The following is a 26061-nucleotide window of genomic DNA, read 5'->3' as shown; positions in this document are numbered from 1 at the left end:
CAAGGCTCACGGGTGTCCAAGATGCACTTTTAAGCTTTTCTTTTCTGGGATAACCCTTTTATTTATCATCAAGCCTTAGTAAAATGTATTAGTTGCAAAAGTTTGTTTCAGCTTTCCTCGGGAAATAAAAAGAGAGCCCAAGTGCCTGATTTGGGAAGATGGCGGCCAGGAGTGAGCTGCAGGGACAAGAGGCAGTTATGAGAAAGTTTGAATCATTGGCAGAGAAACCCAGAGTCTGCAGTGAGCCTACACTGGCAACACCTCAGTGGGTTTGCAGAGCATTTGAACCCTCACAGGAATGCTCAGATATTCCTGGGGTAGGGACTGGGTTTCTTGTGGTCACACAGCCTGTGACTTCACTTTCCCTTGAAATCTGAAGAATGAAGGGACATTCATGATGCGTACCTTTTCCAATTTTACTATAATAAATACTGTAATGGAGAAGAAGTTATTAAAAACAGTAGTCACGGGGCGCCTGGGTGGCTCAGTCGGTTGAGCGTCCGACTTCGTCTCAGGTCGTGATCTCATGGTTTGTGGGTTGGAACCCTGCTTCGGGCTCTGTGCTGACAGCTCAGAGCCCGGAGTCTGCTTTGGATTCTCTGTCTCCTCTCTCTGCCCTTCCCCGACTTGTGCTCTGTCTCTGTCTTTCAAAAATAAATAAATGCAAAAAATAAAAAAATAAAAAAAAACCAATAGTCATCTTTTACTTCAATGTACATTTTTATTCATACTTGAAAAGAATAGTCTATTTTACTGCTAACTTATTGTAAATGTACCCAGAATCAAAGCGTCTATAGAGACATAAAAAATGTATGTAGTTTCTATTAAATAACACTTTCTGGTCACTTTAGAATATGAGTATAATATACAGGTATTATATGCACAAAAATGTAAAAAGGAATTGTGAAAACAAGTCTTGTTACCGGTTTATATAAGAAAAAAGACATTCATTTTTCACAGGCTACCAGCATCATCTAAGGTGGTGCCTAACAGGATTCGACTTTTTCAATTAATTCACCTGGTAGCTCAAAAATCTGTAGAAAAGAAGTTAATATACAGTGAAGTCACTACACAGTGTTAGGGGGCAGTAGAAATTCCTATCGGTACAAAATATCGTTCAAGAGTTCTACATGAACTTGCAGTGTCGAGATTGAGACACATCTAGGTTGGCAAGCGATTTAAGAATTGCTCAAGACTGAAACTTTCTTTTTAAATGACTTCTGCTGGTAAAAATGTTAAAAGTTAAAAATAGGTAGAAATAGGAGGTGCAATATCCTTGTTTTCCTGTTTTCTTAACCAGCAGATCCTCGCCTTGGAAATAAAAAGGAAATGCTTTAGGTACTTCCAATATTTTCCACGAGATGGCAGTGTTGCCATTACAAATGTGAGAGCAAACTAACTTTCTTACCAGTGGTCACAGCAACAAAGAAAGTCATTCTCCCCAATTAAATACTGTTATCCTGCCCTCAATAATAATAGCAGTAGCAGTTGTTGCAGGAAAATAATAACAACATCCAGTTTGTTAGAAACAATATTAAAGAATTATGTGTTGCGTAGTCTCCCATATTATGCCACGGTGGCCTGGGGACTGCGTTTAGCATTGCTTTTGCTCTTTTTCGGTGAGTTCCCGTACCTGTCTGCTCTGGTTTTTATGTAAACACTGACCCATCCAGCAAGGCCCTAGGGCAGCACTCTCAGATCACCACAGATAGAACAAGCAGACGTCTGTTGATATCACTTTAGCAAGCAGTGGCCGTGATTGCTTCTGACTGTTAGAAGCTGTAGACTGGCTACGTTTAATGCAAATTCAGAGGTCCTCCAGATTTGCATTGGTTTGTTTGCAATGAGTGACTGCATTCTGGGGTTTGTTATTCAGCAATACTGGGCTCATTTTGTCAATGCGCTTTTTCATAAAATCAAACAAAAAAATGTGGCATGTACTTTGCCCAAATGAATGGGCTGTCTATGGCCTAGTGACTTCAAGATCATGGAGTGCACAGGTGTCGTTTCCAGAACTGAACCCAAGGAAGGCAATTTACAGACCACCTGAAAGCTACTGGGACTGTTTTTGTAAACTCCTCAAGGCAAAGATGTGTATTTGATTTGTTTTGGTCACTCCCCAGCTTTTCGCACCAAGTAGATGCTCCCTAAATGTTTGTTGAATCACAGGGAAGGGGGCGGAGGGTTGTGCATGGGCTCTCCTCTCTCTTGAGATTGCTGGGACTCTCGATTCAGAGGAAGGAAAGTCCCAGCATCTCCCATTAGGGCCCGGCTCTGCAGGGTGCTGGCAGACATTAGCGCAGGTTAATACTCCTCTTGACAACTGGATTGTAAGCTCCTTGCAGGAAAACTCTGTTACGATTTTGCTGAATATAGCTAGTGCCTGCGTACCTCACACATAGAAGGCGTACAGCAGGGGTGATTTGAAAGAAAGAAGCAACAGTTCTAGGTTGCCATCGAGATGGCATACTAGTGGATACTGGTGCATGGTGTGGAGGTCATCTGATCCTGTCTCGGCTATGCAGCTGGTGTAGCAAATGCTACTATGGCCCCCACTTTCAGAGAAACTTTGAGACCGATAGTATCTTCCGGGTACGGTCGGTTTTACACCCCAAAGAGCAAATCAGAATCATCCACGAGTGAAGAAGAAACGATACATCCCAGTTTGATACAAGCTGCCACTATCAACAGAGAAGAGATTTCCTATTATGGAGTACTGAATAGGCACCACGAAGGAGGTTTTGGTGAATGTGGGCAGGAGAACTACTTCCCTTGGGGAAAGTGTGCACATTCATGATGTCTTCAAAGGCTTCCTTTCTCTGAAAAATAGCCTAGGACTTTGAGATCTCTGCAAATGAAAAAAATCAAGGCATTCTACCAGAAGAGATAATTTGGCAACTGGAAGGCAGAGGAAAATTTATCAAAGGGGAAAATTCCAGAGAACGAATACCAAGGCCCACACTCCTGAAAATGTATTCATTTTTTCCAGAGATGTCTTCTCACCAGGGTGTGGCTTCCACTCAGGACATTCAGGGAATGTCTTTGGTGTAAGAGACACTTTAACCTTTTAAATGCCTAAGCATCCACTTGGATACTCCGAGTAACCAGTTGGAGTGTGAGTTTTCCACGGTGAAATTTACATACCTATTTTTCAGAAAAGACTGCATTGACTGTAAGACCAACATAAAACGTGCAGGTTATGAAGGGCACAGCAATGCCACATTTAAAGGGTTCCCATTCAAATAATAGATATTGAAGATCCATACGATTATCTGAGAAATTTTCCAGATGACAGTAAAATGTCTTACATAAATAAAAATGAATAATATAATTTTAGGACGGATGAAAGGTAAGTACCTTGAGTAAGGGGTTCCCATTCCTAATTCCCAATAAATATTTTTATTGATAATCTGGACTCATTGTATGAATAAAATGCCGTTCCCTGAAACAGTGCAATGTTGCCCACAGACTCCGCGAAGTGTATTCATTCTCACCTAAGATGTCCCCAGACAACTGTGCTATAGATTTTTATATTAGTGTTCTGTCTCTGTCCCTTTAGAGAATGTTACATTACTATCAGTATTTCTGCTTATTTTATGCATAGCTCCCTTTCTAATTTTCTGCTTGTGATCTGTCATGTGATTGAAAACTAGGCCAGGAAGGTAATTAGAATTGTGTATAAGTTAAGAGTAATTAGGATTTAAATAAAGGGTTGAAGAGGTTTTCTATGGAAAAAAACTCAGGAGTTTCAGAGTGTGGATTTCATGAAATTTCCTGGGATAGTCAGAGACTTTGTCATTTGTCTCTTGGTTCTCTGTTCTGCTGTGGATAGACGAGGTTGCCAGGTAGCTGAGCTCTTGTCACATAAAGACAGTCTCAGAAAAAAATTGAAAGGTAAGAACAAGTGAGAAGACAGGTTTTTTTTTCTGTCTTTTTAGCTACAATGGCAGAAATTCCTTAGTGTTTTCAGATCGGAAGGTCTCAGTGGGAGTTCTCACCTGTACATTTCTGCCACAGGATAAGAAATAACTTCGTTATTCTGAGGCAGGCATTTTGCTTTAGGAACTGAATCAGAAATTAATACTTTTCACTTTGGATTCTCTCCCTAAGGACTTAAAAGTATTTTGAAGTGTTAGCACCCAAATTCCCTTTGAGTCAGACAGGATGAAATTGATATACCTATGTCTTTAAAAGAAAATGAGACATAGTCTTACTACAGTTACCACTGATGCTAATAATACTCTGTGCTGCTAACATCTATAGGTGACATCTTAGATTTGCAGGGAAACTTCAATGAAAACTCTCCATTTTTTTAAGAGGTAGCAAGTATCATGCGGCCCCATATTTATAGCTATGGAAATGGGAAGCTCAGGCAAAATAAAATTAGGGAGGGTTGATGGCCGTGGGCCCTGAAACAAATGAGGAAAGAATAAAACAGGATCTGGAGTTGGCCTTCCGACCCTCCCCTCAAACTTCCTTCTTGACAGAGATTAATGGGACCCATGTGATTCAAGCTCAGAGACTTTAGAGCAAAGCTTTGCAGGCCTCGGAGCACAAAAAAACTTCACAAAAGGCCAAGCAATTTAGATTTCTGAGTGAACTTTAGATATTTGAGTTCCATAATCAATAGGCTTCCTCTGTGATCTTAAAAAAAAAAAACACCAAAGATCGATCAATTGATTTTTTAAAAAATCCACCACACTAAACAAGTGGTTTAAAACAATAAATAGAATGGAATTAATGCGCTTTGCTTGGCCTATAAAAACAAGGTATGCCACATGAATTGTCCCAAATTTCATTCTCTAAAGTTATTGAACTTGGTGCTCTGTATATTATATTTTGCCTAAAAATCTCTTGCACAGGAAACTCTTTTTCCTATTAAAATGATGGCAAAAGTGAAAAGCCGTAGAAGAACCTAAATACTTGAATAAGTGGGTTAAATGTGACAGGTTATGACAATAAAAACCCTAGAGAGTGCAAAGAGAAGGTTGCACAGCACAAGGTAAGTTCTGGTGAAGCAATGGGAAAGCTGATTAACATTCACACTTGCAATGCTCTCTTTGTATTGTCATTATCTGAATGCGACAGGAATAATCACAACGATTAGGCTTTTTGGTTTCACAGGACATAGGCGATCCAAGTAAACTATTTTGTACAACTGCATTCAATGACCGATATTTTAGGTTTCAGATAGATTTAAGAAGCCAGAAGGGGAAGAGAACAATTCCCTTTGAAAAAAGAGGCTTACAAGAAGTGAAACTATGTGAGGCAGTTAAAAAGCGATTTCATGCAATTATTTGCAAAATTGCTTCTTCATGAACTAAAGTCTTTAAAAGACACTGACATCCAGTAGTTCTGCTGGTTGACAAAGAATCATGAGAAGGTTTGATAAGGTCAGAGGGAATCATGTTCAAGCCATCATAAGTAAAGAAAGAAGAAGGCAGGCAGGACTGAGCTGTTATGTCTTCGGGGAAGCAATGAGCAGGGACCTGAGGTCTGGGATTTCTTGTTTGTCCTGAGAAGACAAAATGGCAGGCTGAAAGCCCATTGGAAGGGGACTTTCTGATGCTCAGATCCAAGCACAGGGAAGGGGGAAGGGGAGGAGCCAACAGTAGGCGTCTTCCTCAGCTGTCCTGAGCCTTGAAGACAAGGTGAAAAACCATCAGACTGCAATCAACAGCCAAAGCCTAGTTAGTCAGGACTTGTGACAGCTGGTGACCGGCCACCAATGATAGAGGAAAGATGGTAGGCTTAGAGTTGTATAACAGACCCAATGGCACATGGGAGAAGCCACTGCAGCTACCAGCCTGTCTCCTCGTCTGTAAACTGAACAAAAGAATCACTGAGGTGCTTTCAGTTCTACAACTTGATCCTGCACAAGGCATCTTGCTTCTTGCTCTAGGCATCTTATTTTTTTTTCAACTTTTATCTCTTAAAATAATCTTCTGCTCTTTGTTAAGGGACATGGGTCATGTGGCACATTTTAGCAACGCGATTGTTTAGAAAAGGTAGACTTGAGTGTTGAAGTTTGTGGGTAGAAGTGTGTCTATGACATGAATAAGTCAACCAATCTTATCTCCATCATTAGTGACAGCCGCCATATTTGCAGGCACTGAGTATTAGGAGGATATAACCAACACTTTTCAGGGATTGAAATCGCTTCATAGGACATTGTTTAGTAAGTATATTTGTAAGATTTTCCTGCTTCTGTTTTCTTTGTCTCTGTCTCTCTCCCACCCCCAACCCCAGCCTGGGAAGGATGTATGATAAAATGTAATGGCAATATTTTGGTGATTTCCTTCAGTTGTATTTTCTTCTTACAGAAACAGACTATGAAGGAGTTTAAAACACTCATTCCACTCTGGCCAATATGTTTTTGATAAACAGATGAAGGGAAACACAGGCCAAACTTCTACTGAGAGAAAACAACAAAAAAGGAAGGATTGTTTGCTTTTCACTATATATCCCGCCTTGCCTTTTTAAGCATCAATGTCCATACATATTTGTCAAATTGAATAAAAAAGAAAATAAAGACACTACTAATCAATTGAGAAGAAAAGATGCTGCTAAAATAAAATAGTTGAAGATTTACGACCATAGAAGAAAAGACTTATTTTCATAGCACAATGGTGAGGACCAAGCAAAACATTAGATTGGCTCCTAAGTATTAAATTCAGTTTCCAGAAAAGGAAAGCTAAAATATACCCTGCAGAATTATGGAAAACTTAGAAGGATCTTGAGTCCTAGATTTATTTTTTCTTTCTAGAAAGAAAGGCAGAAAGATGAGGTAGAAATTCTCATTTCACAGAGCTAGTGATTAATTTCTCACAGTATTCAAGAATGTACGTATTTTTTCAAGTATCTATTATAATTAAAGTAAATGAAAACGTTATTCCAAAAAGTTATGAGAACTAGTTTGAACTGTGTGGCAGATTGCTAAGCATTCTTCAGTACACATTTCCTTTTCTTAATAAGAAAGAAGCCCCTATTTTTTAGGTGGGCACAAGGCTATGAAGAATAAAGATAATTCCCAACTTTTCCTTGCAGTTAAATTTAGTCAAAATTTTCCTTGAAGCTAACATTAGTCAAAACTTGACCAATAGGATGTAAGCAGAAGTCGTATGTGCAACTTCTGAGACAGGTCCTTAAATGAAAGAAGCACCATTCTCTGTTCCTTTTTCCTCAGTTTTGGTTGGAATAAAAAAGCAATGGCTGGACCTTTCACAGCCATCTTGAGTCATGTTATGCCTTGAGAATGGCAGGACACATAATGAAGTCATGAGAATGAACCTAGGTCCTTGTCTCCAGGGAATCCGAGTCCAGCTCTTTGCTGATGATTTCCAGAGTTTTGAAATATAAAGAGGCATAGAGCTCTATCCTGTTTAAGCCATTGTCTTTTTCTTTTTCTTTCTTTCTTTCTTTCTTTCTTTCTTTCTTTCTTTCTTTCTTTCTTTCTTCTTTTCTTTCTTTCTTTCTTTCTCTCTTTCCTTCTTTCTTCTTTCTATCTTTCTTTCTTTCTGTCACTTGTAGGTAAACCTAATCCTAACTAATACAGACTGACAAAGTTGTCTGCCAAACCTAGTTCTATGAGAATAACTAGATAGATCATTGGTTTCTTCAAAGTGTTTTATAAAAAAAACAAAACAAAACAAAAAACCAAAACGAAACCTAACTGGAGAGGAAAGAAAAAGCATTTCCTAAATGGAAAAGGTTCACTGTTGTTAGTCACTCAAGGAAACAAGTACAACAACTTTGAGTGAAAGACTGACCTGTCCGAACCCAAATTAAGTAGACTTTCAATTTTGGATCTTCCTTCTTTCCTTTCTATGTCCCTTTCTTTCTCTTCCCCTTTCCTCCATCCCTTTTCTCTTTCCTGCCTTATTTCTTTTCCTTCTTTTTTCTTAATTTAGCTCTCAAGTTTAAACCAGAGCATATTTTGGATTCTTTGAGTATCTTATATATTTTTTTAAGGTTTAGCATTTAACATGATTCTTGCCTTTTATATGCTTTCAAGTCCAAGGAAGATGATTCATTTTTCATCTGACCCTAAATTTTTCTAGAAATATTGATTCCTAGGAAAGCTTATCCACCTTCTAGAAATGGCTTTTCTCCTCTTAGCTCTCAAAGATACTAAGCTTAAGATTCTTTAGGATGATAAGAGGGATGCTACCCACAAATTTTGAAATTTTTGAGAATTTTGTTTTCTGGAAAAATTTTTATTAATAGATATATTGTTCTAATAATTAAAATATACCTGTTCCCCTTCTTCATTGCACACTATGCAGTTATATGAGCAGTGATTTCTTTAGACATAACATCCTTAGGTGGTGGGTCCATTTATCATGAATATTTGAACAGGGTTCATGGACACTTTCACAAACCTATTCAGCAAAGGTTGCAGATGACTCTTAAATGGGAAGGAAACAAGAAAAATGGATGTTCAAGGTTTCTAAGTTTAAAAAGATCAATTATTTGTATTTTTTCCTACTTAATTCAGTTATCCCCTGAAAGGAGCTACTACCTTGAGCTAAAATGTCAAGGTAGAACATTTGAATTCCAATCAACTATAAAAGTTCTCCTAGTTACATACTAAAGTAACTCAGAAATGATAAGCCAGAATATTCACTCCATAGTGAATCCACATTTTGGGAGAGTATAAATTTTTACATCAGGTCTCAAATGAAGATCTGTTTATTTTTGGCAAGATTCCCTTCTAATTTGCAAAGATTGAAAAGAGCAATTTTGGTTTTTATTTGCTTCTCATTTTAGCAGAGTCAAGATGGTTTTCCTCAGCTTTGCAACACACATTTGAGCTGGTTCCACTAAACACAAATTCCTCTCAATCATGAGCGTCCCATTCATTGAGACAAACGGCAGCCCGGCTATATTTTGTTAGATCCAGCCTCCTGAAGCTGGCTACCTTCCTTATTTAGGTCTATGGGAAATAGCAGGGCTTATTTTTCTGAAGGGGAAAAAAAAAAAGAAAGAAGTCAATATTTTGGTAGGGCAAGATGTCAAGTTATCTTCAAACAAGTAAGTCAAAAGCCTGTCAGTTTTTGAGTGGTATGAACCTATGTTTTTGTTTCAGGGACACATACCCTCATGTTATATGGCAGGTGAAAGTCTTAATGTTTATTTATTTTTGAGAAAGGGAGAGAGAGACAAAATTTGAGCAGGGGAGGGGCAGAGAGAGAGAGAGGGAGACACAGAATCCAAAGCAGGCTCCCGGCTCCAAGCTGTCAGCACAAAGCCCGATGCAGGGCTCGAACTCATGAACCGTGAGAGAATGACCTGAGCCAAAGTCAGACACTTAACTGACTGAGCTGCCCAGGTGCCCCAGGGAGGTGAAAGTCTTAAGATACCTGGGCATGTATTAGCTTAGAGCTTTTCCTAGGAAATGTTTGAGGTTTCCTTGATGGTAGGCCATTCCACACCCCAAGATGTAGCCTGTCTCCTGGCAATGCTCCAACAGCCCATCAACCGGGCTGCATATAGCCCAGTTGAGCAGCGGAGCCATAGCTCCCTGCTCAGCTTTTGCAGTCATGAGCTATGACTGGAAGCTGAAGTTAATATAAGGTAAACTGCAAACTATCCCAGCTGTCTGTGCCTCCACACATTGCTAGCAGAAGAAACTTCAGAAAGGATAAGTCATCCACACAGGATAGAAGACACAGCCTGGGGCAGTGCTCACCAAGATTTTACAGGACACAGTACCAAGGTGTACACTGTATCCCCTTGTACATTCCAGTCAGCACTAGGGGCTAACGGGCAGTGGATGTCCCATCTTCACTTTTTCCCAGGACCACTTCTGAGGAGGGCACTTGAACCTGGAGCTGCACCATCGTTCAGGATGCTGGGGTTCTGGCAGATGAGGGCAGGCTTGGACACACATTCATTTTCTCTCACTCTGACCAGGCACCCGCTGCACATGGAGAAGCCAAGCTTTGGCAAGACTGTAGACATCATGAACATGTGTGGGGCTTTCAAGCCCCACTACATAATGCACAGTGCTGGATGGCTTCCCCCAAACAGGAGGCAAAACCTGCAAGAACCCGACGCGCTCACTCCTCAGAAGCAGCGGCCGTGACACCACTGTGTGGAAAGACCCGGATCAAGGGTGACTGTTGAGGGTCACCGCAAAGCTCAGCACTTCTTTTCATCCCTTTGTCACGGGAAGCAGAATCTCTAAGTAGTAGCCAGGACAGGAGAAGTAGGGAGAAGAAAAGTGAGAAGGAGAGGAGATCGATCTAACTTGTCTCTGATGAGAGGTCAGGTCTCCGGAACTTTAGAATTATCATTATGGATTGCTGGGATACCATATTAAGTAGTTGCCTATATTGGAAATCCATAGAAAAAAATCACTAATGTAAGGATTTCTTCCTCAAATCAGTTAGACAAGATCTAGGACTCTCCCGTGCATCTTACCAGTATGTACACATTTACATGAAGATAGAACACAACAAAAGTTAGTATGGTGCCGTTTTGTGAAATGTTAACTATGTTTTGTTTGTGCACGTGTGAGAGGCTAATGCAATGACTGTTTAAAATACTCACATATTAATTTTATTCTTCTGTCTTACTGACTTTCTACATTTTTGATATTTTTATTAGCTTTACCCATAGTAATAATATGTATTAGTCTTGAAATAAACAAAAGTTATTTTTTTAATTAGGAAATGCAACTTTCAGTCTTCACTATTTCTAATTGCTTTAACATGGCAATTTTTTCCAGCTGCTTTTTAGAAAACTTAGAAGAGTTTGATGTTTCCATGGGCTTTTCACAGCACTTGGCTGTATGGCGAGAGCTCCAGACAGGGTCCCACTTGTGCTGACACTACAATCATAACTGCCTTTTTCAGTTGTGGAGCACTTCACAGTGTCTGGGATATTTTTTATATGTCATCTGATTCTCACCTCTTCATTGGGAGGTAGGGATTATAGTTCTACCTCCCAGATGAGGAAAGTTCCAGGGCAACGGTGTCCAACACTATCCAAGGCCACAGTGCTGGGTCCAAACCCTCCCATTTGCCCTCCAAAGGTCCCACCCCCTCCCATGACTCTTGCCCCTGTGTGTACATGCAGGACTCAGGACAAGGCCACCAAATCCCCTATGCTTCGGATCCCTGAACTGTGAAGGGGTGGTTTGGATTTGACCATCTCCTGGGTCCCTGTGAGCTCCTCGTCATTTTGCATTCAGGTTCATTTAGTAGAATGAAACATGATGGGATTAAATGTGTGTCACCTGACTGATGGGGCACAATCCAAAGGCTAGTGACTAAAATGGGCTTCTGGAATGCCCACAGTGGTTGGCATGAGATGGGAGCAACCAGGGCACTTTGTTGTATTAGTTCTGATTCTTAACAGAGTCTCATAAAAATATACGGACTCCAAACAAACAAACAAACAAACAAAAAAACAAGAAAAAAGGAACCTCTATACCCACATAAAAATTTGCTCACGATTTTAAATAGTTTATAGACTGACTTGTTAGAGACGTATGGGCCAAGTTAACAACTTCCGGATTGTGTACACATGTACACAATTTTGTGGTCTATAGGGGGCCTCACCTTGGTTGCTATCCAAAGTGAGCAAAACTTATTTTGATATGGGAAATAGTCATTGAAAGATATGAAAGGAAAAAGCTATGATGTGTTTTCAAAACAGTCCTTCTTTCCCTGGAAAGTGATGTTTCCCATATTACTTTCTTGGTTATTGGGATGGGGTAAGAAAAAGAAAAATTGATGTAGAGCAAGTATAAATATGTTTTTTAGGAGCATTTATAGAGAATTCCATACCATTTTAATGCTCCTTTTGAATATCTTAAGAGCAATATTCCTGATTGCAGATTTATGGTTGTGATTTCTGTTCCACAACTCCACAAGCTGTATGTTTAGGTCTGACACCAATGTCAGAACCGGGATAAAGAGTAGAAAATATGAAGATCAGAGATACCCATATAACCTCCAAAGGGGAAAGGTATTCTACTAATCATACTCTTCTATACTCCCCATGATACGTTCTTTTCAGAATACAGGAAGAACAAGATAATATGCATGAATCTGAGAATTTAGATTGACGTGATGGTGTTCTGCATTTTGGAAAGTTGAGAACAAAGGAGGACTTCATGTTTTGTCTTATGGTGTTGAAAAAATGACCCATGGTCAGTCTGAAGGCCGGATCCACTGTTTGCACCCATTTATCAGCTGTCACAGCATCTAACTTCATATTGAGTAGCCCCCGGTAATGTCTGTTAATGTAAACTCCATCAGGCATAGGATAACTCAGGTCATCAGCAACACCGACTTAACACCTCAATACAAAAACCAGTGTTTCTCTTAGAATTGACTGTAGAAGGTTTTCACAAAGTGTTTTTGTTTTGCATGCCTCACAGTAAATATTGTTAAAAAATGAAAGACCAATTTTTAAAATAATTTACAAGTATTCATATAAGAAGAAAATGACTTAAAAAAATACCCACCCAGTCACCTACAACTCATCTAGTGAACAATGCTAATAATACATAGGCTGTGACCCAAGAACTCCGGGATTCCTGGGGAAGTAGGGAGGCGCGGTCCGTCCTCTGGGAGGAAGTGAGACGTGCCAATGCAGAGAGGTGCTCTCAGTGGTGCTTTGCTTCCTAACTCAAGTTCAGCAGCCGTGTTTCAGAGTCAGTGTCATTACTTATTTCGACCTAAAACAGAAAATATGAATTGCTTTAAAGAACTTGACAATTGAAAACTGAATTTCCTTTCTATTCATCCAGGCTTTTCAAAACGCAAAATAGATTCTGGGCGTGCCTCATGCGGTCCATGTATATGACTGTCGCAATAAGAAAACCAAAAACCCATGGGCTTCCTGCTCTTCAGGTCGGGGTGTGCAATCAGGTATAAAAATCAGAATATAGGACTGCTTTCCTGGGAGAGAAGTGCCAACCCATAGCAACCGAAGAATGATGTAAAGGTATGGCCTTCGGTTGTCTTGGGGTAAAGATGAGAGGGTAATATTATGTCTCCAAACTGCTAGAAACGTCCCTAGCCTAATCTTCCTACAGTATTCTGTTGGTTGACTGCTCAAGGATCATCCTCACCTGGCTTTCATACCACTGATCCATGTCCTTACATACATCCCGTCCTGTGATGATTCATTTTATGTGTCAGCTTGGGTGGGCCAAGGTAGCCAGATATTTGGTGTGGCTGCGAAGGTATTTTTTAGATAAGACTTACATTTACATCAATAAACTTTAAGTAAAGCAGATTACCCTCCATATTGTGGATGAGTCTTATTCAGTCCCTTAAAGGCCTTAAGAACAAAGACATTCTGCCTCTCCACTGCCTTTGGACTCAAGATTGCAACATCAACCCTTCCCTGGGTCTCCAGTCTGCAAGCTTTCCTTACGCTTGTTGGACTTGCCTGGCTCCATAATCACATGAGCCAATTAAGATCTCTCTCTCTCTCTCTCTCTCTCTCTCTCTGTCTCCATACACACACACACACACACACACACACACACACACACACACACACACTATATTCGTCCTCTTCCTTGGAATCTCTAGTCACTCTTGCTACCGATTCTAAGTCTATATTAGACAGTCAGCCTTTGGAAGGTGGCGGTGCTGCCTTATGCCTATTCCCAGAATATCAACCACATGCACTGTCTGCCACATAGTTGGCACTTCATATTTGTTGAATATTTTTGCTCTCACTGTTTCTCACATGAAAAAAGTCTTAGATGATCCAAATCCTATTCATCTTTAGGGTTCAGTTGACATTTCTTCTCCTCTGTGAAGACTTCTACTTCTGCTTCAGCCATACTGCTTTCTCACCCTGCTGACAGCAACTCTTACATTATCTGCTGTACCCCATGTAGAGCAAATGGCATTCAACTACACAATTAACTGGGCTCTGATTGTTTCACTCAGATATGTAAGTTTCTTCCCCCCAACTAAATTATAAGCATCCTGCCAGTAGAAGCCGTGACTTTCTCTATGGCTCAGAATAGACTTTTTTTGGTCATAATTTTAAATAACTGGAAAAAAGCTCCAACTTTCCAGCTTTGCTTTTTGGTGGTAACTCTTCTCCAGGGAAGTCCTGTTCCCTCTCACACATCGCAAGGGTTGGAGTCCTTTACTTATCTCCTCGCCTTCCTTTCACATTTTCTCTGCCTATTTCTCTACATTCTGAAAACTATATAGCCCACATATCTACCCCTTTCACCCCATTGTGATTTAATAGGGATCGGAACTGAAAGATAAAGGGATAAGATTATGATAGTGGAATTTTTATCATTTTATACTGTATCTTAGTTGGGAAGGGGTTTCAAGGTCCTGAAGTTTATTCATCCATCCAATAGGCAAATTTCTTCTAGAATGAGGATAAGGCAATAGGGGAAGGAATTTTTGTTTGTTGGGGGTAGTACTGATGGGAGTTTGGGGGGAACTTCTGGGTATACCCATCACATTTATCTTTAGTGCTGAGACTGATCTAATTCTGTTATTCTTGAATTTTCGGTCCAAGATCAAGCTTGACCTTGTGGCAAGATACTTCATACGTGGTGCTACGTCTTCTGATTGTGTCATATCTGGAGACACATAATGTCGAGTTGTCACTCTTTTAATGATGCTATGATTGATTAATGAATTTAGTAGAACAGTTTGAGTTTTGGGAACCTTAAGATCATATCTTTATTTTTTTCTTCAGATGTTAGTAGTTATCTGAGGGTACCTACCTTCCAGGCAGAATGAAATCAAGTAGCAAGGTAGTGATGTTATTTCAAAGTGTGTCTTCTGAGAGGCCTGTCATTGTATCTTTTTCTATTGGTTTTCTGTCTCTCTGTATCACTTCTGAGATGTGTGTGTGTGTGTGTGGGTGTGTGTGCGTGATATGCCTGTGCTCTCATCTGTGTATTCTACTTTCTTTCTTGTATCTTGTTTCTTTCCAGAACTTGTCATTACATGGGATTATACGTGTTTCTTGATATGAATATAAAGGAAAACAAAGTATGTTTTTAACATGAAATTTGGTGTATGTTCATTACATTGCATTTAATTTTAAATTTTTTAATGTTTATTTGCTTTTGAAGGAGAGAGAGAGACAGAGCATGAGCAGGGGAGGGGCAGAGAGAGACAGGGAAGCACAGAATCCGAAGCAGGCTCCAGGCTCTAAGCTGTCAGCACAGAGCCCAACACGGAGCTTGAACTCACAAACTGTGAGATCATGACCTGAGGCGAAGTCAGACGCTTATCTGACTGAGTCACCCAGGCACCCCACGTTGCATTTAATTTTAGTATCAGAGGATATTTTCTTTTGGAAACAGGCAAAATGAAGTTATTTTTACTTATGTTGATTAATTTGGGGGTGTGCTCCATGTCTCCATGGGTAAATCTATTTCCTTGCTGTTAATATCCATGGCAAGTACTGAGAAGATTCCTGAGAGTTCTGGAAAAGACAGGAATTGACAGTTTCCCTGGAGGGTACCATTCCGATGTGAGTTTTTTCATTTTGTTAAAGCCTTCATGTGCTTCACAAGGCAGTGAAGAACCAGGTTCCACAAGGTTCTGGGGGCAGTGAGTGAGGTCACAGGTCAAATGAGAAGGTCTTGGCGATCCCTGTGAGACACAGGGGAGATGGCTGACCATCGGTCACGGTCATGGCAGACCGTCTTTTGCATTGCCTGGCTGCACTGTTGCTGGCATCGTTCCTTCCTAGCCAGTCGGTGCATGAACCGACTAGCATAGTGATGAGTCTGAACCCTAGAAGCACAGCCATTTCACTGCTCCATGGTCAAGTGGCTACACATTAGGGTGTGTTCTTACATCGCCCCTAAAAATAGTCGTTTCCTATGATGGATCAAGAAGTTATTAATGCGAGTGACAAAGGAAAGGCACCCCAAGGAGAGAAAAAGCAGCAAGCCTCTAAACACTGCCCCTTGGTGCTAAGTGACGCAGGCATGTGGGGAAGCCCGGCTCTCCTCTCGGACAACTAAGAAGGCGCTGAGTGCCTGACATTTGTTGTGCTCTACGCTCTTGACCCTGCCCTGGAGAGTTGACGCCCGCGTAAGTGCCCACCACTTCCAGGGACTGAGGGAAGCCCTCAGGCACCAGGACTTCACAATCAGTCATGGGAAAAGCGAGCAGCCCCCAGTCTGAGCAGATTCCAGACACATGGTTCTGCATGCCACAGGGGACAGCCAGCATAGAGAGAGAAATATGGACATGTGAGGGCCAGTCAAGGACAAAGGAAAATGAGATAAAGACAGAGAGTTACCATTTTATTAGTCTTTAGGTACTTGGCCAAGAAATAGAGGTGTGATGGAGTAAATGCAGGTTGTAGACTCTGGGTTCCTCCAGCTTCAGTTTCCTAATACATCGCTGGTGGCTACTGGGTTTGAAAGCAAATCATTCTTACCTCCCTGCCTGCCACACACACACACACACACACACACACACACACACACATGTGTTTTGTCTTCTTAGATGGTTCTTAATCTAGGGGTTGCAAATGCAGAATGGTCTGGCTCCAACTTACCGGGATGCTGATAGAAGCAGCTCTTCTTAGGGAAGAGCAGTGGAGGGCCACCCCCATCTGTCCGGCAGCCGGTCATCAGAGGTCGTTTTCCTCTGGGCCTGGGCCATTAGAGGCAGAGACCAGGCAGTGACGGTACAGGTGGGCGCTGACCGCAGAGCCCGCCTGAAATGGGAATTAGCTCGTCTGTCTTCTCATACTGAGTTGCAACAGTCGACACTCAATCAGCAGTGGCCACGTAGCATGTGACATTTTTTGTGAAGAAAAATTAGCCTCCAGCCAAGGCAATCAGGCAAGTCAAGATACCAGAGAAAGTCAAGTTCTCATTTGGAAACCTTAGGGAAAGGCTGGCTGAACGCGGGGGAAGAAGCTTTTTCATCAAGTCTTTCTTAATGGGCAGTCTCGGGGCATCTTCCTCATGGGAATTTCTAACGTCATCAGATCTCTATCTCTGTGGTGGAACTCAGTTCTGAAATTCCACTGCTGTCTTTCTTTGACAAACTGCCTTGGTCTAATTATTTCTATCTGAAGAATAACTGCTACGTAGAACTTAATTTTCCCACTATCCAGTCGCTAACCATTTTGATTTCAACACACTTTAATTTGGTTGCTCACTAGGATGTTCCCTGAAATTCCATATCTCTTTCATAGCTGCATGGGTTTTTGCCAAGCGATTTTTCTTCCTGAGAGGTAAATCTGCTTTTATTAGCCCTCTCCCCTTGGCGTTAGCTGCGGCCCCGACGTAGGCCGCTCTGTAGGTGTCCCCTTCAAAGCCACCACTGACCACATGGCTCTCTGCTCCAATGACAAGAGCTTTTTTCTCCTTGTTAAAGGTGGTGGCAGTGATGGAGGAGGTCCTGGCAGAGACCTAGGCTGTACTTAGGTTGAGAGCTATAGCTCCCTCACTGATGGCCGTGGCAAGATCACGGACCCCAACACGGGCTACCCCTGACCTGTGTGTCACATATTCCCAAGGCAGATCCAGACAACAACCACTGAAAGCATCTCTATAGCTTTCAAATTTTTAAATATTTGATTTTTTAGTGGTATTTCACTGGCGCAAGGTTCGCAGACCCTGTCCTGCTCCCTGGCGGGGACAGGGGGAAGGGGGGAATATGCCAGGGAGCTCCTACTTATTCCACACATCTTGCCAGACTAGAGGCAAGATCAATAGGGTCTTCCCCACTGATTCGTCAAGCTCCTTCCCTTGGCTGTGGTTTCACTGGATAGTAGGAACAGACAGTGAGAATTTCATTCATCTATATAGCTTTTAAAAAAAATTCCAGCATAATGAACATACAGTGTTATATTAGCTGCTGGTACACAATGTGGTGATTCAACAATTCCGTACATTTCTCAGTGCTCATCATAAGTGTGCTTTTATTCCCTTTCACCTATGTCACCCATCCGTCCACCAACCTCCCCTCTGGTAGCCATCAGTTTGTTCTCTGTATTTGAGCAGGGTTTTTTTTTTTTTTGTCTTTTTTTCTTTGTTCATTTGTTTCTTAAATTACACATATGAGTGACATCATATGGTATTTGTCTTTCTTTGTCTGACTTATTTCACTTAGCATTATACCCTCTAGGTCCATCCACGTTGTTGCAAATGGCAGGATCTCTTTCTTTTTTATGGCTGGCGGCATCTCTGTAGCTTTAGGAGTAAAGAGTGATACTGTTTAGATGGCGGAGCAGTGGCTGTGGAGGATCTGGGGGCATCCCGCCAGGAGTTATCAAGATTCCTGCTCTACTTAAACATCTGCTTCCTCATAGGCTTGCTCAGTTTAGGTGACAACTATGGCAGACAGAAGATTGGGCAGTCTTGAATTTCAGCTTCATCCGCTGTAGAACGGCCAAGCAAATTAGCCTCCATACACGGAACAGTCATTCTCTTCTTCTGCTTTTGATTAACTCCTCATTTTCTTTCCTAAGTCAGCTCGGGTACTATCTCTTGGTTGATCTCCCTGCAAGTGAGAAGTAAGCATTCTTGCTTCTGCAAAAAAATTAATTTGGGGACACTGTTTTGCATCTCCTTATTTCTATGTAGGTCTCCTCTCCTAGATCATTGGCTGCCAGAGGTCAAGGCTCAAGTGTTGCTAGTCTTTCCATTTCTGGTGTCTACCACAGGGACTGTGGACACGTAAGTAAGTAAATAGTTGTAAATAAAACTAATTTACTTAATCAGGCCCTCTTGATAGCTTGGTATCATTCTTTTGAAAGGAGACAAAGCACGGAAGACTGACTCCGTATGTGAAATAACTTCCCCTATCACATTATCCCCAACACACACATTCACACACAATTTGACTGTGGGCACAGGAAAGGTACATTTTATGATGATGAGCAATGACACAATCAAACACGAGAATGAAGGCTTCCTGTACAAACAGACAGTGTTACCTGTGAATGGGCTGTCTGCTTGTAACTACCCTTCTAGAGTTGAAAGCCACCCTTCTACATCCCTGTACCTGTGAATATGCTCAGGAATCTCCTGATTCCCTTAATGAAGTCCCCTAATGAAGTGGCTTCCTCATAACACCTGGCTTAGTACTCCATGGAGACTAAAGAGCCTTAACAAAAGTTAAAAACCAGCATTTTCTCCCTTCTCTGACAACTTATACAGAAGACTGGCTTTTTCTCCAACCTGTTGCTGGGTGGTGATATGGCATCACCGAGCCGGCCACAACAAAGTCCAACATAATGGCCTTGTTAAAAGAAATCAAGCAGGCGGACTAATGCTAACTGGATAAACTGCAATATTTACATACAGTGGGGAGCACACATACTGACCTCTTAAGTTGTTCATGCACAGTGATTTTAATTCAGGTGTAGTTTGATCTTTCAGATTCTTGCTCCCTTCATGGTTGAAAGGCTTTCCGTATTCATCTAACAGTAATATGCATAATCTGTCAAAGCAGAAACTTGTTCTATTGCTTTCTGTAGCCTGTAGTTTATGCTACATGCAGCTAAAAAAGGTGTGAGAGTTCATCAGTGAACAGGGTAGTTGAGAAAACCCTTTGAGGAGGCAGCAGAGCTGATCAAAGCTTTTCAGGTCATCTCACAGGTACGTTTTATGTGTTCTTGATTCACAGAAACGGGAGAGACTTCAGGGAGCATAGATGGCAGTCACTTGCCTTTGGGCCAGGCCAGAGAACACTGTGAAGTACATGGATGCACATGCCATTCAAGAAAGGAGATTCCATTACCAACATCAATCAATTGTAATTGTAATAACCTTCCTTAATAGAAAGATCTTTCTTACATCTGACCAACATTTTTCATAGTGCAATTTCTCTGCGGAGTTATTTTTTTCATAGTGGAGATGAAATAAATCATTCATCACCTTCTTTATTACATATCAAATGTATATTACACTCTCCTAGCCCCTGCTAGGCATTGTTTCCATTCTCCTCTCACTTCCAATGCAGTGATCATCTCTATTATTGTCACAATCCCCGCCAAGTTCCCCAGATCTACAAATATCAACTTTTGGAGCACATCATTTACCAGCGTTCAGTAGCATGAGTAATGAGGTGGTGACTGCTTTGTCCCAGAGTGTTATATAGGGTGAATGATTTTCCAAATTGGATTTGCTTTAAGAAACCAACATTTATTTAAACATCCATCATGTGACAAGCACAGTGCTGATTTGTGTGGCTTGTGAGCTATGTTTCCTTTAGATCATTCTGCCAGAATAAAATTAATTCAACCTGGAGAGGTGGAGGGGCCGGTGCAGGCTTCGCAGGGCTGGGGGTGGGGGATTGCAGATATGAAACCACTGTGGCAAAGCAGAGGAAGGCGTTCATGTGTGTTTCTTATCATGTCTTTGGCTTTGGTCTCCAGTGGCTGTTGTACATAATTTCCTTTATCACCATGGAACTGAAGAACATTGGGCTGAAAGAATAGAAGGCCATCTGACCAAGTCCACAATATCAGGCATGGTGATTGCTTATCATTCAGAAATGATCTCAGCTCCACCCCTTACTACTAGTGGGAGTTGGGGGAATTTGTCTAACCTCTGTGTACCTCTGTTTCCCTTTTTATGAAATGGGACTATTCATGAGTACCTTACAGTATTTCCATGAGGATAAAGTGAGACAATGCCAAGTGCTTGGTACATGATAGCTATTATTTTATACAGCTGTCTACTTGCTACTTAGAGTTTTCTAGGAATGGAGTCACTGTATTTTCTCGCTTTCCAGTATTTTTTCAGTCAGGTGACCATGATACCTTCCTTATACTCAACTGAAACCTGTCCCGTTTAAGGTGCTTTTTGTTGTAGTTGTTGACTTCCTTCCATGTCCTTTAGGGAGAGTTAGTCAAATATTTGAGTACTAGGCACAGTCATAGGTAACTTTACATATACTATACATACCTTACCCCATTTTGAGTACTAGGCACATTTGAGTACTAGGCACACTTAAGTACTAGGTACAAGCTATACATATACTATACCTACCTTATCCCATTGACTCCATCTTCCCTCCTCTGCCTCTGAAACCATATCACTGGTGGGAGAACCAAGTCTCAGAGGTGTCAAGGAAGGCCCCTGAGAGCACACACACAGAGCCTGGATTCTAACCCAATCTTTCTCCCCTTTTCTCTGTTATGCGGCCCCCAAATACGTATCTAGTTTCTCTTCTGTAGACTACATTATCCTTTTTATTTCCAATTTAGCTACCAACCCTCTGATAAGAAAAGCTGAATAAAAATCCCATTTTGGAAACATAAACCACGTTACCTATTTCAAATTCTTTTTGGGATGAATAACAACAATGATGATGTTGGGTTACATGTAAAAGGTGTGTTTTAAATATGAGTGGAAAATTAAACCAATGATTAGTAGTAGCAGGTCCAAATTATTTCAGATTTGGTTAGTTTTGACCAAGTTAGAACGATTAATATTTTCCATCTCATCACACCTTTACTTACAGGTTAACAGGCTTTAACTCAACATGATCCTGGTAGTAGGAGCGTGCATCAAGTCCACCTATGAAATCAACTGCAAATACAACACAGCCTGATGTGAATAAATGTGTAAATGAAAACACACAGAACACTAGGTGTTTAAAGTAGAACACATAAAAATAATATTAACAAAAAAAATCTGTCTACCACAAATGGAAAAATATGTGTTCAATATAAAAGACTGCTAAAAACAAGATCAATGGTCAAAAAATAGGGAAATTTTAAGAAACACATAAAGAGCTTGGGATCTTAAGGACTGGAAAATCAAAGTTGTTATTGACTTTCGTGAAAAATGAAGTAACATTAAATAACATTAGATTTTAAATAATGTGTTTGTCCTTAGGCATACGGATATGCCCTTTCCCCCTATATATCAAAAGATAAACCTCTCGTCTTGTTGCCAGAATCCAATTTTTTTCTTAAGAATATTTATCGCATCATTAGAAAGACCTTTGAGAAGTCGCGTAATCTATGCCTATGCCTTTAGTCCTCAAGCCATCTTTGACAAACGGACATCTGCTTTTTGCAAAGGTTTCGTCTCTTCTGTGGTAGCATGGTGCTTGTCTCACCGTCTGTATAGAATCACTGTTCTTGGTCACATTCGTTCTTTTTTTTTTTTTTTTTTTTTTTTTTTTTTTTTTTTTTTTTTTAATTTTATTTTTTTTGGGACAGAGAGAGACAGAGCGTGAACGGGGGAGGGGCAGAGAGAGAGGGAGACACAGAATCGGAAACAGGCTCCAGGCTCCGAGCCATCAGCCCAGAGCCTGACGCGGGGCTCGAACTCACGGACCGCGAGATCGTGACCTGGCTGAAGTCGGAGGCTTAACCGACTGTGCCACCCAGGCGCCCCTTGGTCACATTCGTTCTAATTTCTGTTTTGATGACAGTTTCCGTCTTTCTTTTCTAATCCTAATGTCCATGCCTAATCTTCTTCTCCCCCCTTTTTTGGTAGTCTATTAAAAATTTTAATTACTTTACCTCCAGCTTTGGTTGTATTATGGCACTATAACATTAACAGGTACACAGTCATATAGGAACTCTGAACTCTCGGCAAGTGCGTGTGTGTGTAGGTACACAGTATGAAAATATTATATCGTATCTTCAGCTCAAGACAGACATTTCAGTAACCTGTGATTTCAAGATGGATGACTTAGCTTAGAAGTTCTAGTGAAGCCTTGACCTACTCTAGCTGTAGTCACTCTTGTCAATTTCTGACTTGCTGTATCCTTTTTCCCCCATTGAAGAAGCTGAGGTAAGTCTGGGTCAATCAAAGCTTCACAAGATCACTGTGTAGACGTGAACTTTGGGGTCCTGTGGGGGTACACAACAACCAGGTGGCAAGGGCCATTGTAATTACCATTACTCCAAGATAATCCCCACAGAGACTAGAGGAGCCTGAGGCTCATCCTTTTCCTACCAGGTCATATAAGTTGCCTGGACACCATGTTAGGGAGAGAAACAGTGAAGGAGGAGTCCGTCTGAGACACTGGAAAGATTTTCCCAGAAAGTGTAGGCAGTGACTAGGGACCATTTAAATGGTCAGATTGGACTACGTTTTTATCAGGTTAGATATTTGATCAAACATCCACTCCCTCATCTTGCTGACCAATGGGTGGGAAATTAGAAGGAAAACCACCCTGATTAAAAGTTGAATGAAGATATGATTTATAAGGCACTTTTCAAATTTAAAGAGGGTGTGAAAAATAAAATTACAAATATATACATTTGTGAATAAAAGGATTCAATTGAAAAATTAAATACAAAGTAAACTTTTTTTTATAAAAATAAAGAGCATATATCTGTATACTTTAAAGCAAAATAAAAAGAAAACTTTTTTATATTGATCATTTGAACATTAAAACGTAATATTCACAGAATCATTATTTTCGGTATAAATTCAGGAACTGCTGTGAATCTGCTCCTTAGCCATCTCTGTCTCCAATAGACCAGATCACCAGAATATACATATAATATATATTTTTTCAATCTGGTTTTATTATTTTTATAAATTTATATACAGTCTTATTCACAATTTTCTTTATTGTTAGTAAAGTTGAAATTGTTGATACCTTAATCGATTCTGTAAATCATAGTATTTTTAACTACGGAAATAGTCTCCATATAAGGTGCCGATAATCTCCAAGCAAGTTTGCCAAAGAGTGGATGTGTGTAATGTTATTTACAGAACTTTCCCAGGTACTGTTATTTTACCTCCATTTGGTGTATCTTTGCCAGACATCTTATAAGACAACGAAATATAAATTGTATCCATTCATGACTTTTTAAAATCACATATAAACGCTGCACAACTTTTAGGCCCTCTCACAAATCAGCGTCTTTTCATTCTGGTGCAGAATATAAATTTCCTCAATTAAAAGTAGGAGCTCTGTCAAAAGAGTCTTTTCTCAAGTCTAGATATTTCAAGAGGAAATTCTAAAATTGAAAAATTAAATCTTGCATAACATTTGAGCTCTCGTTATTTAATTTGCCCAGTTCTCTTCCTTTTGTGAGCATAAATTTCAATGTTCTCCTTTTTATAAGCTCTCAATTACTGCCATTTACTAAAAGCTTCAAAGGATGACTTTTGTGGTGCTTCATTTGTTGAATGATTCAATTTAAAATTTCCGACTGATCTTGAATGAAGTGCAACTAAAATGTAGAAGACCTATGTATAAAAATGCCCACAACTAATATAGGAAAATTAGATTGATTTACAAAGTACTTCTTTAAAGGATGAAATGTTCCTAACTCTGAAGGATAAAGAGAAGCAAAGGCAGAAAATGTATTCCGTCATTCTGAAGGTTTTTTTGTTTGTTTTCAACATCAACCTCATTAGCAAAATGGTTTCAGGTAAATGCAAATCAAAATCACAAGGAGATACTATGTTATACCCACAAAGATGGCTAGAATAAAAACATCAGATAATAACAAATGTTGGTGATGGTGTAGAGAAATCTGAACCCTCAGACACCGCTGGTCAGATGCAAAATGGTGCCGTCACTTTGCAAAACAATCAGTTCCTAAAATGTTTAAGCAGAGTTACCATATGACCCAGTAACTCTACTCCTAGGTACATACCCAAGAGAAATGAAAATATATGTCCACACAAAAGTGTGTACACAGATATTTATAACAGCATGATTCATAATATCCAAATGGTGAAAAAATATTCTAGCTTATCTACCCTAAGGTGTGTATGTATACAAATATAATATATATCTTATATATTCTACGTACATCTCTGTATACATAGAAAATTTGAAAACTAGAGTTTCTCTTTTCATTGGTATATCACTGTGGCGTCATTGGGAGGCGATTACAAATTACCTGTGAGCCTAAATTCCAAATATGTTTCTGCTTCACAAATTTCTTAATTTAATATGAATACTGCGCTTTAAAAAACCCACAATATTGTGCTCCACCATTTGTATGATTATCACAAAACGAATAATTTTATCCTTAATATTTACTTAACTGAATTACCGTACCATTGAAAGCAACACCCTACATGTTAGCTGGGACGGAATGAATATTTAAAAACCTTACTTCAATTCTATGAATTGGATTAAAAAAAATAAAACGCTTTTCGAGAGCAAATTAATTGGTTTTCCGCTGACAGCATCTGAGGAACTGATAACATGTTGGTATTTTGGCTCCTTGGGAATTGTTTCTTCCACTGCTGGAGACAGCCCATCACCTCAACATCTGGGTGCCCTGTGCCGACCCTCTGTAGCAGCTATGGGCTGGTGCACTGAGCTGCTGGCAGCCTCCAGTCCTTTCTCACCTCCATCGGCACTGAAAGGAATTAGCCGTATCTGCTACTCCTGCCCAAGCACCTATCTTTTTAATCATTGATGGATCTGCACGCTGTCCTTGGAAGAAAGGTCCTAGTTACACGGTATCTGTAAAGATATGGGGAGAAGACGGGGGCGGCGGTGGTGGTGGTTTTCTTACATGCTTAGCCACATATGAAAAGATTTCGACTCATTGCTCTAGTATCTCCCACATCTTGAGGAGACTTAATGGCAGACGCTTGAGGTGCTATCAGTTCACCCATCCCAGGTTATCCTAACACAGTTGCTAATGACAATATTTCAATTGAAAAGCAAAAAGATCTAGGACAAAGCCTAAGCCAGATAGGATGCCAGGACAACCTATGTAAACAGGGGCTGTTTCAACCAGATCAGGACGCAGGGTCATCCCAGTGGACCCTTTCTCTGCATATCAGAATTCTAGTGTGAGGTAAAATTTTCAAATCTCTAAACTTAAATATTACATATTGGTAAAATTCAACTTATCAAGCTTCCGAATGAGACAAGAGTACAAGAAAATGTAAGGAACAATCACTGAAAAGTAGGTATGTAAGAAATTAAAACCATCAAGAATCCTTTATGGATAAAATGCAGCAGTATGGGCTTTGGGCAACAGAAGCCTACAAGTCCATGAGATGATGACGTTCCTATATAAAAAATTAGTTTTTGATGGATATACCAACACTTGCCATTGGCCAGAGTGGGAAGATAGTTCAAGTGAAGGAGTAAATTGGAGCATAAATTGAAGGTGAGTTTATAG

General features: G+C 40.3%; 1 protein-coding gene across 1 annotated transcript in view; it reads right to left on the bottom strand.

Moving 5' to 3' along the window:
* Positions 1–701: 701 nt before the first annotated feature.
* Positions 702–26061, bottom strand: part of NKAIN3 (sodium/potassium transporting ATPase interacting 3) — a 616620-nt gene continuing 591260 nt past the window's right edge. The window contains exons 8-9 of the mRNA XM_023248646.2: positions 21454–21523; positions 702–12691 (exon numbers count right to left, since the gene is read on the bottom strand). Coding sequence (XP_023104414.2) covers positions 12682–12691; positions 21454–21523 — 80 coding nt within the window. The 3' untranslated portion in view covers positions 702–12681. The remainder of the gene's footprint in view (positions 12692–21453; positions 21524–26061) is intronic.

Source organism: Felis catus, chromosome F2 (genome assembly GCF_018350175.1).
Source record: "Felis catus isolate Fca126 chromosome F2, F.catus_Fca126_mat1.0, whole genome shotgun sequence".
NCBI lineage: Eukaryota > Metazoa > Chordata > Mammalia > Carnivora > Felidae > Felis > Felis catus.
The sequence above is the reverse complement of the archived record's forward strand: the minus strand, read 5'-3'. Positions and strand labels throughout refer to the sequence as shown.